This window comes from Podarcis melisellensis, assembly GCF_964234715.1.
Source record: "Podarcis melisellensis genome assembly, chromosome: W".
Taxonomy (NCBI): domain Eukaryota; kingdom Metazoa; phylum Chordata; class Lepidosauria; order Squamata; family Lacertidae; genus Podarcis; species Podarcis melisellensis.
The window spans coordinates 19,227,839-19,243,652 of NC_138535.1; the positions used below are offsets into that span (position 1 = coordinate 19,227,839).

At 47.0% G+C, this 15,814-nt stretch overlaps 1 protein-coding gene and 1 long non-coding RNA gene across 3 annotated transcripts; both read left to right on the forward strand.

Annotated features, from left to right (window-relative positions):
* The first annotated feature begins 1,032 nt into the window (after positions 1-1,032).
* On the forward strand, positions 1,033-3,641 carry LOC309361173. Of its 2 annotated transcripts, none has more exons than XR_014164364.1 (3): positions 1,033-1,457; positions 1,691-2,463; positions 3,405-3,641. It is a non-coding gene; the product is annotated as an uncharacterized lncRNA (long non-coding RNA). The 2 variants fall into 2 exon arrangements; XR_014164365.1 differs by having other exon boundaries at positions 1,033-1,432.
* An 8,252-nt stretch (positions 3,642-11,893) lies between these two features.
* On the forward strand, positions 11,894-14,706 carry LOC309361228 (surfeit locus protein 6-like; the record flags this gene model as incomplete). Its single annotated transcript, XM_081896153.1, is given in 4 exon segments — positions 11,894-11,905; positions 12,253-12,689; positions 12,691-12,757; positions 14,480-14,706. Coding segments are annotated over 4 exon segments (663 nt in total). The 3' UTR covers positions 14,627-14,706.
* Positions 14,707-15,814: the final 1,108 nt, after the last annotated feature.

Consider the following 15,814-nt stretch of genomic DNA (forward strand, 5'->3'; position numbering starts at 1 on the left):
ATTCAACCGCAATCCATTAACCACCATCCATCCTCCAACCACCTCCAGACACTCACACAGTGTCACTGCCTTCACTGGTTCTGATTTAAAGGAGAGGTAGAGCTGGGTATCATCTGCATCCTGGTGAACACCCAGCCAAAACCTCCTGATGATCTCTCCCAGCTATTTCATATAGATGTAGAAAAGCATGGGGGAGAGGACAGAGCCCTCAGGTACACCACAAGTGAGAGCCCAGGGGTCTGAACATTCATATCCCCACTGTTATGTACTGAAGTTCTCACCCTGGGACAGCAGGGGGATACTGTAGATAGTTATGCAAATGAAGGATAGACCAGCTTAGGCGCATAGACCAGCTTAGGCGCAGGGTTGGGGACTTGGACACTACCGTGGTGCCCCCAAGTGCGCTCGTGGCTCCGGAACAGACACTTACAGATGGTGAGGCTCCACCTACACCTCTCTCGCAAACTGCCGGCGTGGAGACGAACCAAGCCACTTCAGAGGGTCTGCCAGACTTACCACAGATTCAGACCACTGCTGTGCCTGACATTCCGCCAACCTCACTTGCGGAGGTTCCACCCACAGCAGCAGATCCAGGGGACTTGGTTTCAACGCCACCTAGGGTCGCACCACAGCCTCAGCAAGAATTGGGTGGCCCCCCGGACTTGGCTACCAGTCCCCGGCGGTCTGGCAGAGTTTCCAAGCGCCCAACGTATTTAAAGGACTTAGTTAGTTACCATTACGATTGTAACTAACGCCTTATCTTGGTGGGGAGGGGTGTTGTGTACTGAAGTTCTCACCCTGGGCCAGCAGGGGGATACTGTAGATAGTTATGCAAATGAAGGATCAAAAGTGACGTTCAGTGATTGGGTAGTTTTAGAAAGTTGCAACAGTTACATTGTTCTGGAGCTCTATATAAGCAGGCTGACTGAGCTCTTCAGGCCAGTTCTGTTCTGCCTCTGAATAAACAAGAGCTGTTTGAAGAATCGCTGTGTCGTCTGATATGTTCGCCCACAACTTAACACCCACACCATTTTCTGGACACAGCCCAGGAGGAAGGAGCGGGACCACTGTATAACAGTGCCCCCTGCTCTAGATGGCCCAGAAGGATGTAATTGCTTCTGAAAAAAACCCTCAATTTGCAACAGATCCCAACAGTTTCTCCATCAACTGCACATCTCCATGACCCACCTCAAAATGCATGCATTACAAAATACATACCCACAGGTCACATTCCAGCCTATTTTGCTTCATTAGCCTTAACCAACTTGGTGCCCTCCAGAAGTTTAGGACAACAACTCACATCAGTCCCAACTCTGTGATAGACTTCCTCAGCATAAGGCAGCTTCCTATTTATTTAGAGCCACAAATACTGGACTGCTACATTATTTTGTAGAAGAAAGGACTATAGCTCACCCAGCCTGGGAGAGGTGTTGTTAGTCAGTGCAGACAGTACAGTGGTGCCTCGGGTTAAGAACTTAATTTGTTCTGGAGGTCCGTTCTTAACCTGAAACTGTTCTTAACCTGAAGCACCACTTTAGCTAATGGGGCCTCCCGCTGCCACCGCACAATTTCTGTTCTCATCCTGAAGCAAAGATCTCAACCCGAGGTACTATTTCTGGGTTAGCTTAGTCTGTAACCTGAAGCGTCTGTAACCTGAAGCGTTTGTAACCCGAGGTACCACTGTACTGAGCTAGATGGAGTAATGGTCCGACTCAGTACATGACAGTATCTTACTCAAACCATCCCTTTTAGATCTGGAACCTTATTTCTGAAGATGGTCCTCATCATTTCATGGAGAGCTGGGAGAGTGAAACCCTGGAGAGCCACTGCCAGTCAGTGCGGGTCACACTAAGCTAGATGGACCAATGGACCAGCTTTCTGACTTGCTATGATGGGAATCATAAAGCCTAAAACCTTAGAAGCCAACAAGATTGAGAAAGGCTGATCTGAACTCACCCAGAACTCAACATACAGGACTAAGGGGTGCATTACCCCCTGTTTAGAAGCCTTCCACCCACATTTGTGCTGCATTACTCCGCACGCCAATTCAGAAAAGTTTCAGCCTTTCTCCCGCCGTAGTAAACACACCAGTCACTGAAAGCACAAGCATGCATTTGAAAACTGAGAGAAGCCAGGTGCATCGCTCTCCTGCTCTGCAGTCACAAAAGAAGTCTAAATAAATAGATCGATTATCTAACAAATAAATGTTTTATCTCAATATCTTTCTCAATATATGTAATCCTCTTGCAGACAGGCGGCCATTTTTCCTTTTTCTCTTGCGAACGGTTCCTCCTTCATTGGCTACGTCCAATCCATGGGGCGGGAAAAACGTTTCCTCCTCCTTCTACCGAAGCTCCTCCAACGTCCCATAATCCTTCACTGCCTCCTCATAGGGTCTACCAATAGAGCGCTGAGCCGGTGACAAAGGGCCATGGGCTAGTTCCGCCTTCCTCTCCAGCCCAGGTAAGTGACCAGCTCACGGCGCGAGAGAGCCACACATAGTGCGCTTTTGCGATTCCTGCAAGAGAAGCGCACGCGGTGAGGTGAGCCACACGGGTTGCAGCGCCTTCTTTGCACGCGTGCCAACCCCTAAAAAGCCTTAAGGGGGTGGATCTCCGCTAACTGCTCACTGGCCTGCCCAACACAGGATGGGAAATCTCAAATGGAGTCGTTTGCCTTGCGCCTACACATGAGATGATCTTCCCGTGAGTGGCCAGCATGTGTTGGTTCGCACATGGCGTTTGACGAGCGTACAACCTCTGTACATAAGTTGTTTAGCTGCACGCAGTGGTGTAGCGTGGGGGGTGCAGGGGGGCTGGTCGCACCGGGTGCAACATCTGGGGGTTAGGGTTAGGGGGCGCAAATCCACGGGTTAGGGGGCACAAATTACTTGCCTTGCCCCGGGTGCTGACAACCCACGCTACGCCACTGGCTGCACGCTCCTACAGCTATTCATATTTTCAGTTTGTGAAACTGTTTACACATTCGTTGATCAGTACAACCTTTCACGCAAACCCTTGTGCGTGCGTAGAAGCAGCTCTCTTTAATGTGTAACCCTGCACACGTGTTGGCTGGAAAGTAAAATTTAGCTGTCTGATGTGATGTGTGGGGGCTGTTCACCTGTTCTGTTAAACAGATGTACAATTTGGGGTACCCATGTGTACAAATTAGTTAGTTCTGCTCTTGAACAACCATTCACATGCGATATTAAGGAGTGTACAATCTGTACCTGTGTACACAATAGCTTTACAAGCCAACAGATGTTCACTTTCCCCCTCAAATTCCTGTACATGTATTGAGATGGCTTTCTGTGGATTTTTATTTTCTTGACTTGTAAATATCAAGCCATCAGTCTCCTTCAGTTTATCCATGTCATTGATTATTTTTTCTTTCTCTTTAAGCAGAATGAAAAGAGAGTATGCAAACGTGGCCCCATGAGTTTTGTCCACTTTGGGTTGACTTAGCAGAAGCAGCCTCACACAGCATTCTGGGTAGAAGTTTTAAATGGAGGATGGTCAGAATAAACAAGATGTCTTTGACTTAGAGGCAACATTCCCCCTGCGAGACCATCCTACAATTTTATTTTAAATTTTGGTTTATTTACTTTTATTTTTTACCTTCACGAGACTTTGATCCCACAATGGCCACTTTAGTCAACAAAGACTCTTACCTGCAAAACGTGGCCAAGAAAATTTGCACCCAGGAAGCCCCCGAGCCACAAATAAGGAAATTTGGTACAATTATCTGATGCTGTCATTTACCGTACTTCTTTAGTTCAGGGTTTTTTGTAGTAGTGCAGCCTCCTTGGTTATTGTAATTATTTTCATTTCTTTATTTCACAGGATTTATATACTGCTTGCGATGAAACCTCAAAGTGGTGGTACTTAATGTTTTCCCTTATTTAAACCACAGCTCATTTTAGATTATAATCTGCTCAGGAAAGGGTCCTGATGCCACAATGGAATGGCAGTAGTGTGTTTTGAAAATGCAACTTCGAAAAATTCAGTTGTCTTGTCTTGGTGCTTCCTGCAGACCTCCAGAAGTTGCTGGACTACAACTCCCATCATACCTGATCAGCCATACTGGCTAAGGTTGATGGGAGTTGGAGTCCAGCAACATCTGGAGGGCCTTCTAACATGTAGCAGAAGAAGAAGAAGAAGAAGAAGAAGAAGAAGAAGAAACAGAAGAAGAAGAAGAAACAGAAGAAACAGAAGAAGAAGAAGAAGAAACAGAAGAAGAAGAAGAAGAAGAAGAAGAAGAAGAAGAAGAAGAAGAAGAAGAAGAAGAGGAGGAGGAGGAGGAGGAGGTGCCTGAGGGCCCTGCTCTTGCCACTTACCACCTGGCCTGGGGCAGGGCCTGAAGCCTCACAAGGACTGCTTGCTGCCTGCTGCCTGGGAGGACTCCCCTGAGTGAGTGCCTGAGGGCCCTGCTCTTGCCACTTACCACCTGGCCCAGGGCGGGGCCTGACAGGCCTCACTAGGACAGTTGCTGTTACTGCCGGAGGGGCACAGAGTGTTTTTAAAATGTTTTTTTTTTAAAAAAAAATCTTTTGGATTTTTTGTATGTGGGGGGTGAGATGGATGTTTGGTTGGGCTTGGGGAATTTTTTTTTTATTTTGATGTTTTTGTAATTTTTACATTTTTTGTTTGTATTGTTTTATTGGTTTTGTTTGTTTGTTTAAGGTGTTATTTTGTTCTTAGGGGGAGGGGTCAGGGCTGCCAGGGAGTGGGTCCCAGCCCACAAAATGGCTGGGGCATGTTCCACAGGGTGGGATGCACTGGGACAACCGATCTCAGTGATCACGGGTAGGAGGAGGAGTTGCGCTAAGACTAGACCATGTCATTACAGAGGGGGCAGGTTTAGTCGTTGTCTGAGGACTATTCCTGCCTCCGGGTCTGGTCCTGACTGGATGGATACTAGAATCAGCAAGGGATACCCACATGACCTGAAGGTGCTGCTGTGCAATGCCAGGACAATGATTCATAAAACCACTGCCATCCATGACTTGATCATGGATGGAGGACTTGGCCTGGCATGTGTGACAGAGACTTGGTTGGATGAAGCAGATGGGCCTGTCCTTGCCGCTGCTTGTCCACCGGGTTTCTCATATGCACAGCAATCCAGGTTTCAGAACTCACAGGGTTAAAGAGTTCTGTGTGACGTCCCTCAATTCCTGACGTGCGATTTGGAAGGAGGGAGGAGTTTTCCTCACTGCCTCTTTGTCTCTGAAAGAGACGGCAGCCATGAATGCTAGCAGCCCAGGAGAATCTGAGAAATGCTGATTTATTGTTTTACTGCTGTAATAAAGTCTGATAACTAAACACACTAAGGACTGGGTGTGTTTGCATCTTTTACACCGGGACGCAATAGCTCCGCTGTGTTTTACTCTGCACTTAGTGACGTACGGAAGAAGGATCGGCGCAGCAGAGAGGGAAACGTGCCGGACCAGAGATTGCTGCAAGCAGCTGGGGCTAATTGGGTTCGTAAAACAATTAGCTACGCCACGCCAATTATCCAACAGGTTATGGACGCTGATTACTGCTATAAAGCTGTTGGGAAGTGTGCCGGTGTGCTTTGAAGTCAGCTGGGAAGACGCTGGAGCCAGCTGGGAAGACGTTGAGTCCTGCCTGATGCTGAGAGGCAGAGGAGCTCGCTGAGGGAATCGCTTCTCCACAGACAGGTGCCGGAGAGCTGCTGCTACGTGAGTACGGCAGGGGCCCTGGGGAGAACATGGCAGACGGCCACGATTCATACGCAGTCCCATTTGAAAAATTGGACGGCAAAAATTGGGCGGAATGGAGCAGAAAGCTGAAGGCATGGCTGGTAGCGAAGGGGCTGTGGGAGGCTGTTCAGGGACCTCCACTACCCACAACAGCGGCAGGTGCTTCAGCGGCAGACATTGCAAATGCCCACGCTTCACAGAGAAGAAATCAGAGAGCCCTGGGAGCTATTGTGCTTAGTTTGGATGGCTCACAGCTGCCTTTGGTAGAGGGGCTGGAGAATGCTTTTGAGGCCTATCAAGCGTTGGAAAGGGTGCACCACAGAACCACGGCTGGGGCAAAGATCCACACCACCAGACGCTTGTTTGAGATGAAGTTACGTCCTGGGGATAGCATCAGGAAGCATGTAACTGAGATGCTGTCTGTGTTTAACCAGCTGAGGCTGTTACAAGTGAACTTTACTGAGGAGCTGAAAGTGTACATTTTGCTCAGCTCTTTGGACAAGAGTTATGACAATTTGTGTCTAACTCTGGAATCGATGGACCCCCAAGCGTTAACGCTTGCTTACGTCACAGGACGCTTATCTGATGAAGAAGAATGCCGTATCAGAGAGGGCAGAGCTGGCACCGGGAGCTCTGGTTGTAAGGGCGGAGCCAAGCCAGCGGAATGCACGGTTCAGACTTTTTCCACTATTCGTCGTTGCTTTGTTTGCAATTCTCCTGACCATCTGCGTCGCTCTTGCCCCCACCGAAGCAGGGAGACGAGGCAGGATGTTGTCAAGGTCGCTTCTCATGGGAACCAGCCAGGTTTCCATGGTAACCAGCCAGGCAAGGGAGCCAGGCGTGGGAACGCGCAAAGCGGACGTGCTAGAGACAATGAGGATGCTTATCAGCTGACAGCCAGTCTTGCAATGTTTGAGAACAGCTCTAAGAGAGACAATGAACTGTGCTTTGTCATCGACTCAGGAGCTAACCGAAACCTGATTCCTGAGACCCCTGCTGTCGAGATGTGGAATTCCAAGGCAGTTCCAGCTGGAAAAACTGTTCAGTTTGCAAATGGGGAAAAGAAAAATGTAACTAACGTTGCAAATGTTTATTTTTCTGTTTTGCAGGAGCAGGTGGAGCTTTGCATTGTACCTGGGATGCAACACTGTCTTTTATCTGTACCTTATTTGTTGCAGAAGGGGTTTAAGGTTTGCTTTGAACATGATGTTTGCACAATCTCCAAGGGAGGGAAGCAGCTGGTCAGAGTTGAAAAGGGGCAGAATGATCTCTTTATTCTTAAAACGCCTCTGAAGGGTGAGGGGAAGGCTGAGAGGGCACAGGCTATGCGTGCTACAGTTCCCACTCATGTTTCATGTGCGTGTGCTTGGCACAAGAAAACAGCTCATAGTTCTCTTGAAGAACTTCAGATGTTACAGGAGTGCACCAAAGGTTGTAAAATTAGGGAATGTGGAAAAACCCTAAGTTGTAAGGCTTGTAGAAGGGCAAAGGTAAAAAGGGTGCAGTTACCCCAGGGTGGACAGGGTAACCACAAAACCCTTTGAGCTTGTTCACATAGATCTGTTTGGACCCATGGCAGAGCCAAGTCTGGGAGGAGCCAGGTTTCTGCTAACGATGCAGGATGATCATACGCAGAATTCCTGGACCCATGCTCTGAAATCCAAGGAAGATGCAGCGCAACTGATTAAAAATTGGATTGAAGAGGTGGAACTAAGGTTCTCCACCAAGGTGCAAGCAGTCACTAGTGACCGTTGTGCAGAGTTTACTGGGTCTGCTTTGCAGAAGTTCTTTCATCAGAAAGGGATACGTCACAAGGTGACTTCTCCTCAAGAAAGGGGGGTGGCAGAGCTCAGGAGTGAAGCTCTGGTTAAGGCTACACAGGTGTTGCTGTCAGACTCTGGGTTACCTCCAAGCTTTTGGATGGAGGCAATTAAGAATGTGAATTTCACCTGGAATCAGTCCTACAATTCAGTGGTAGGTGACACCCCGTTTTTCATGCTTCATGGAAGGAAACCTCAGATTCATTTTCTCCGTCCGTTCGGGTCAACGGCATCTGTGCCAGTGCCGAAAGCGCTGCAAAAGCCAGGTGGACCCAAGTTCCAGAAAATGATCTTTTGTGGGTATGAGCCAGCCACTAAAGGCTGGAGATTTGCATATCCAGAAGGTGATCAGAGTAAGCTTCTAGTCAGTAAACATGCTGAGTTCTATGAGCAGGATAGTTGGTCAAAGACTCCTGCAAGACGTGACGTTCTCTCAGAATGTCTGTCTGATTCAGAGGGGGGAGATTCCGAGGAAGGAGAGCCAGAGGCTGTACCTGCTGACGACCAGGTCACTGACCAAGGTCAAGAACAGGATGGGGCATCTCCACAAGTTGTTAAAAGAGAGCCCAAGAGTGAGCCTGGGTCTCCTGTTAGCGTAATGCAGAGAATTCGAAGACGCTTTAAGTCAGAGGGGGAATCCCGTGATGCAGAGGACACACCTGCTGACCACAGTGAGTCAGAGGAAGTACCTGAGTTTGTGCCCAGGCGGTCCAGTCGCACAACGAAGGGCATTCCACCTGAGAGGTATCAGGCCACAGGTGTGTGGGTTGGTTTCGCACAGTGTGAACCTGGGAGTTGTGAGGAGGTTTCACTGGTACCTGACAGGAATGCCAGGAAGGGGCACAAAAGGTCTGTAAAGGTAAATACCCATGTCACCTCAGGAATGGAGGGAAGAGGGGGTGTGAATGGTTTCAGAACTCACAGGGTTAAAGAGTTCGGTGTGACGTCCCTCAATTCCTGACGTGCGATTTGGAAGGAGGGAGGAGTTTTCCTCACTGCCTCTTTGTCTCTGAAAGAGACAGCAGCCATGAATGCTAGCAGCCCAGGAGAATCTGAGAAATGCTGATTTATTGTTTTACTGCTGTAATAAAGTCTGATAACTAAACACACTAAGGACTGGGTGTGTTTGCATCTTTTACACCGGGACGCAATAGCTCCGCTGTGTTTTACTCTGCACTTAGTGGCGTACGGAAGAAGGATCGGCGCAGCAGAGAGGGAAACGTGCCGGACCAGAGATCGCTGCAAGCAGCTGGGGCTAATTGGGTTCGTAAAACAATTAGCTACGCCACGCCAATTATCCAACAATGTGGGCAGGGAGGTGGGTTGCAGTTATTTTTAGGAAGTCATTAGTTTGCACCAGGCGTCCTATTGGGAAGACCCAGTTTTCCGAGTGCATGTTCTGGAAGTTGGGCAATAGGGGCAGTACAGGATTCCTTTTGGTGTACCGACCTCCCCGCTGCACCAAGGATTCCCTGCCCGAGTTGCTTCAGGTCATGGCGGATGTTCTCCTGGAGACACCTAGTTTGGTCGTCCTAGGGGATTTTAACATCCATGCCGACACAACCTTACAAGGGGCTGCTCGGGACTTCATGGAAAGCATGGCCTCCAAGGGGCTGTCCCTGAATAAGTCTGGCCCAACCCATAGTCGCAGACATGCCATGGACCTGGTGTTTACCTCTATGGATGTTGGTGATGTGACACTAAGTAAAAGCGAAACGAAAGAAGTGCCGTGGTCAGATCACTTCCTGGTGCAACTGGACTTCTCTGCAACCCATCCCCTCTGCAGGGAGGTGGGACCAATTTGGATGGTCCGACTCCGCCACTTAATGGATCCAAATGGTTTCCAGAGAGTGGTAGGGGATGCTTTATCCCATGTTGATGGCCTGGTGGCCCGCTGCATGGAGCCTGGACAGCCCCATGGTTTTCCACGGATCTGAGGGCAATGAAACAATCGTTGAGATGGCTAGAGCACCGGTGGCGGATAACTCATTCCGAATCTGACCGGACACAGGTTAGAGCTCAATGTCGAGCCTACCAAGTGGCGATAGCGACGGCAAAGAATTTCTTCACCGCCTCTATTGCATCTGCAGAAAACAGGAGCAGGAGACTTTTTCAGGTGGTTCACAATTTAGCGGAACCACCTGCAACATCAGGGCCCAGTACGGGTCACATGTTCTCCTGCAATGATTTTGCAAAGTTTTTTGCAGATAAAATCGCTCAGATTCCGGAAGAAGTAGACACCACCGTGGGAGCAGGGCCGGGGCGGGAGAGTGCTAGAGTTCTGTCTAGTCAAGTTGAGTGGGATCAATTCCAATTTGTTACCTCCGAGGATGTGGACAGGCTGCTTGGACGAGTGAAACCAACCAGCTGTCTCCTGGATCCTGGCTTATAAAAGGTAGCCGGGAAGGACTGGGCGATGGGCTTCGTGGGGTTGGTGAATGCTTCCTTCCGTGAGGGAGCCTTCCCAGACCTGCTGAAAGAGGCGGTTATTAAACCGCTTCTTAAAAATCCATCTTTAGATGCGGCCACAATGGCCAACTATCGCCCAGTCTCAAATCTTCCATTCTTGGGCAAGGTGATTGAGCGAGTGGTTGCCGAACAACTCCAGGCACGTCTGGAAGAAGCGGACCATTTGGATCCCTTCCAGTCGGGATTCAGGCCTCATCATGGGACTGAAACTGCCTTGGTCGCACTGGTTGATGATCTCCGGTGGACTAGGGACAAAGGTGAGAGCTGTTTCCTAGTTCTGCTGGATCTCTCAGCGGCGTTTGATACCATCAACCATAACATTCTTCTGGACCGTCTTGAGGGGCTGGGAGCTGGGGGCACTGTTATACAGTGGTTCCGCTCCTTCCTCCTGGGCCATGTTCAGAAAGTGGGGGAGGGGATGAGTGTTCAGACCCCTGGGCTCTCAATTGTGGGGTGCCTCAGGGTTCTGTCCTCTCCCCCATGCTTTTCAACATTTACATGCAGCCACTGGGAGAGATCATCAGGAGGTTTGGGCTGGGTGTTCATCAGTATGCAGATGATACCCAGCTCTACCTCTCTTTTAAATCAGAACCAGTGAGGGCGGTGAAGGTCCTGTGTGAGTGTCTGGAGGCGGTTGGAGGATGGATGGCGGCTAACAGATTGAGGTTGAATCCTGACAAGACAGAAGTACTGTTTTCTGGGGGACATTTTGGGGGAGTCATTTTGGACTCACAGCTGTCCATGGAGGCACTGGTCAAATCTGTGTCCAGGGCAGCTGTTTACCAGCTCCATCTGGTACGTAGGCTGAGACCCTATCTGCCTGCAGACTGTCTCGCCAGAGTGGTACATGCTCTGGTTATCTCCCGCTTGGACTACTGCAATGCGCTCTACGTGGGGCTACCTTTGAAGGTGACCCGGAAACTACAACTAATCCAGAATGTGGCAGCTAGACTGGTGACTGGGAGCGGCCGCCGAGACCATATAACACCGGTCTTGAAAGACCTACATTGGCTCCCAGTACGTTTCCGAGCACAATTCAAAGTGTTGGTGCTGACCTTTAAAGCCCTAAACGGCCTTGGTCCAGTATATCTGAAGGAGCGTTTCCACCCCCATCATTCTGCCCGGACGCTGAGGTCCAGCGCCGAGGGCCTTCTGGCGGTTCCCTCATTGCGAGAAGCAAAGCTACAGGGAACCAGGCAGAGGGCCTTCTCGGTAGTGGCGCCCGCCCTGTGGAACGCCCTTCCAGCAGATGTCAAAGCGATAAACAACTACCTGACATTCAAAAGACATCTTAAGGCAGCCCTGTTCAGGGAAGTTTTTAACGTGTGATTTTAGTGTATTTTTGGTTTCTATGGAAGCCGCCCAGAGTCGCTGGGGAGGCCCAGCCAGATGGGCGGGGTATAAATAAATTATTATTATTATTATTATTATTATTATTATTATTATTATTATAAACAGAAGAAGAAGAAACAGAAGAAGAAGAAGAAGAAGAAGAAGAAGAAGAAGAAGAAGAAGAAGAAGAAACCGAAGAAGAAGAAGAAGAAGAAGAAGAAGAAGAAGAAGAAGAAGAAGAAGAAGAAACAGAGAGAGAGAGAGTATCTATATATTACACATGTTTACAGAAAAAACCTAAATACTGCAAAAGTTATTGGAACTGTGGGATAACTAGCCTCATATAATCAATGTGCTTAGCTCACTTTGGGAGAGCTACATAGAAATTAGCAGAGCGGTTCTATAATACTGTCTTCAGAGTATGTCCCACTGAGTTCAATGAGGCCTACTCTTGGGTAAGTAGGTTCAGAACTGCAGCCTAAGTTTTGTTTTCCGGATTAAGTCCACAGGGTACCAGGGTCTTGAGTCTGTGTATGCTCCTGCTATTAAGATGGATTTTATGGTTGTTCTGTAGGAATAAGCTGGACAGGTTGAAGCAGTCTCCATTTGGGGGGTCACTAGTGATTTCTAAATCATGCATAAAAGTCTTTTGTCCCCCTCCTAATATTCTGATTGTGGCATCCAGTAATGTATTTACATTGTTAGTCTTCCGGCTGAAATTCTCTTGAAGGAAATAATCCTTGCCGGCTTTCCTGCTTTTAAATGTAATGGTAAAGATAATACAGTGACCAGATTTACAATAATATATATGTTAGTGGTCTATTCTAGGTACTGTCTTTTTAGCTTAAAAAGTTCACTTTGCTCTTTTGAACGATTCCTCTTTCTTTTCAACTTGCTGTTTCTTAACAGGGAAACAGCAAAGAGTTGACCCCAGCAGTGTTGGAGAAGAGGCAACGAAGGAAATATGAGGAGAGAAAGAAACGCCGGAGAAAAGAGTTGAGGATGAAAGAAAAAATGGAGAAGAAGGAGGCAGAGGAGGCTTCCGCAGCCATTTCAGAGCCCCAGGCCCCAAAGAATGACACCAAGGCCGAGACTGTCTTCAATAAGGTTGAAGTCCATGAGGAAGGGCTTAGAAAAGTGGAAAAGAGGAAGGCACTGAAAGGCAACATTACTCCACTGACAGGGAAGAATTACAAGCAACTCCTGAGCAGATTGGAATCTCAGAAGAGTAAGCTGAAAAATCTGAAAGACAAGGATGAGGCGAAAGCCAAGGAGCTGGAAGTAAAGATGAAGTGGACAAATGTCCTGTACAAGGCAGAAGGGGTCAAAATCTGCGATGACGAGGACTGGCCTGAAGCGGAAGGAGAAGCACAAAGCCCAGCGCCAGAGGCATTGGGAGAAGTGGACTGAAAACGTAGTGAACAGGACTTCCGGGTCGGCGCCATCGCCGAATGGCGGGCTCCCTCCGAGCTCCGGAGGGAGCCTGCTCGGCAGGGGCTGGGTCCTACCGCACCGGCGATGCGGGGACCCTTAAAAACCACGGCCACGGAGGCCGTGGACATGGAGACTCGGCTGGCACCGTCAGCGCCCTCTCGATTCGTGAAGGAGCCTTTTTAAAGGCTACGGATCGGGTGCCGGGGAGGAGCGTGGTGCTTTGAGTCCTCTGCTATCCCTGCCGAGCGCAGCCGCATGCCATCCGGCGGAGAGCGCTGACTTCTTCTATTGAAAATTTGGACCCAAAAGAAGAACCCGTGAGTAATTGGAATATGGACTAAAAAGAGGGATAAATTTTTAGAATTTGGAGCGAACGGGGGAGGTGGAAAAAAGGAAGTCAGCCCCCCCCCCCCCGAATTGTAGAAGAGCCAAAACAAAGGACTGGATAACTAAGATCGAGAAGAACCTTATCTTGCCGAACTAGCAACTTCGCGAGGGAAATTTATAAGATTGAGCTGGAGGAGAAAAGTGGAATTTGTATTAAAAAGTAACCCCCCCGGAATCCCTGGAGCGATTCGTGAAAATGCCTGGAGAAGAACAACGGAGGTTTTGACAGCTGTCAAAGAGCTGTCAAAACGGAAGAATGAAATTGAGACTTTGTCATGAGGACTTTGCCGGCTACATTTGTTATAAATTGGAGATAAATTGTTTCAAATAAGGATTTATAAGTTATTTGGATTGGCGGATGTGATCTGGAAGGGAACTTTGTTATTGTAATCCACCTAGAGGAGCTGAGGGACATTGCATGTGTTTTCGACGGGAAACTTGAACAGTTGGATAGAACTTTTAATCTCCTGGGAAACTGCAGAAATGGAACATTATTTTGTCTACAGAGGCCTACACTTTACTGGAAACAATGGATTAATCTGTTGAAAAATGAAAGGAACATGATGTAATGTTTTGCTCCTGAATAACAAGCCTCTGTAGAGACACTAGAAGCTTTTGGAAAAAGAACATTTCTGTGAGGGAACAGGGAAGTAAAAAGGAGGAGAGTGATTGACAAGAACAAGGAAACAACAAGAACTGGACAGAATGTGGGAACATTTGGGATATCCAGATCTGACAAGCTTATGGATATAAAATTGGAGTTTATACTCCTGGATATAAAAATCTGGATAGAAGAAATGGGCCCCCTTTGATAGACTCCTTCTATGATTGGACATCTGTAATTTTAAAAATGCCAGAAGTTTAATATATGCCATTTAAAAAAAAAAAAAGACCGGTAAAGAACCAGAGGGATGTGGGTTTAGTGAAAGGTGGGTTCATCAGGAAGACACTAGAAGTGGAGGGATAGGGGGAACGCAACAGGGAAAGAGGGGAGGGAAATTTGGAATCCAAAGGTTGTAAAATTATTGTTTGTTTTTATTCTATTTTCATCTGTATTATATCTGAAAGGGGGGAACTCGTGGAAGGGAATAGGTCGACCTTAGGGGATGGAAATTTGGATAAATTGAGTTATTGATGATGAGTGTATTTTGGGAATAAGAATTTGTTGAATATCATTGCTTTTTTGGAAGATTTGGAACACAAGAGGGGGTGGGGAGGGGAAGTCCTGGATATTGGAAAAAGTTTATGAATTGGATTTTATTTGTTTTAATTTGGAAAACCTTAATAAAAATTATTTAAAAAAAAAAAAGAAAACGTAGTGAACAAAAGGCAGCAGCAGCAAGACAAGCTCCGCAAGAACCTCCAGAATAAAAAGATGGCCAAGGTGGAGAGGAATAAAGCCAAGGCTCGCAAAAAGGGTCACATCCTGCCCGAGGACCTGGACAAAGCCAAATTTAAATGAATCAGGCTAATGGACCATTGGAACCCACTCCAAGGCAGGTGCTCACAGGACTCATTAATAAAAACTATTTTGTAGTGGAACCTCTATAATTTTTTATATCTAAATCTCCTTGGTTGTGAGATGACTTGGAGTCATCAGGCTGTGCAACTAGACCAAGAAGAGGAAGCTCCTGCACTTGAGATGCAAAAGAGATATATTTCCACAGGACTGTTTCTGTGGTCATACAACCCTTAGCTATGCCAGTTGATCAAGTGGATCTTTTCACCCCTCTCCCTGAGTCAAGATAAGAGAACCTTCAGTCTGGGTGCTAAATGTGGCCTTCAAAACCTATCTTCCAGACCCCCTGGTACAGCTTAACACCCACCTTGAATATTTTCTACTTCTAACTGTGCTATAATGTCTTTTTTTCCCCTTCGGTAAAATGTGTATTCATTGCTCCCCTCCATTTTTGCTTTTGCCCTGCCCATCAACTGGCATGCAGCCCCTTGAAAATTTCCCAGAAGGGAACACAGCCCTAAGGCTGACAAATGTATTTTTTGTGAAGAAATTTCACAAAATCTCATCAACAGGAGCTCAGGAAGGAAGCAAATGAATTTAATATCATAACAATAATGGGATAAATTAAAAGAAAAATGGGAGTATTTTTAATTATTTTATATTAGCACAACATAAAAATACATAAAAATACTATGTATTAGTTCTCGAAGCTACAAACATGAGTCTGACCAAACTGCGGGAGGCAGTGGAAGACAGGAGTGCCTGGCATGCTCTGGTCCATGGGGTCACGAAGAGTTGGACACGACTAAACGACTAAACAACAACAACATGTTTACATATAATTTCCAGAAGATAAAGAACAAATATTTACAGCTGTTTGCAGAGATGCAGAAAAGTTGAATGTTATCATGAAAATACTAATTCCAGAAGTTAATAAACAATACCACTTTTCCATAAACCAGTCAATTTGAGATTTATAATAGCTTTTTGTGAAATAAGTTTGTGCTGTCCTTTTTGTGGTGGTTCCAGAGTTTTCAGGTATGAGGCAATACACATAACTTCAGTTAGTAAGTTTAATACTGTTTGCAAGTCCTGTGTTTTTTATTTCATTTTCATTTCAACTTTTCAGTAATGTATAAGATTTATTTTTTCATCTGTAGTTAGATGTTAATCTGTTAAATAACCAAAATG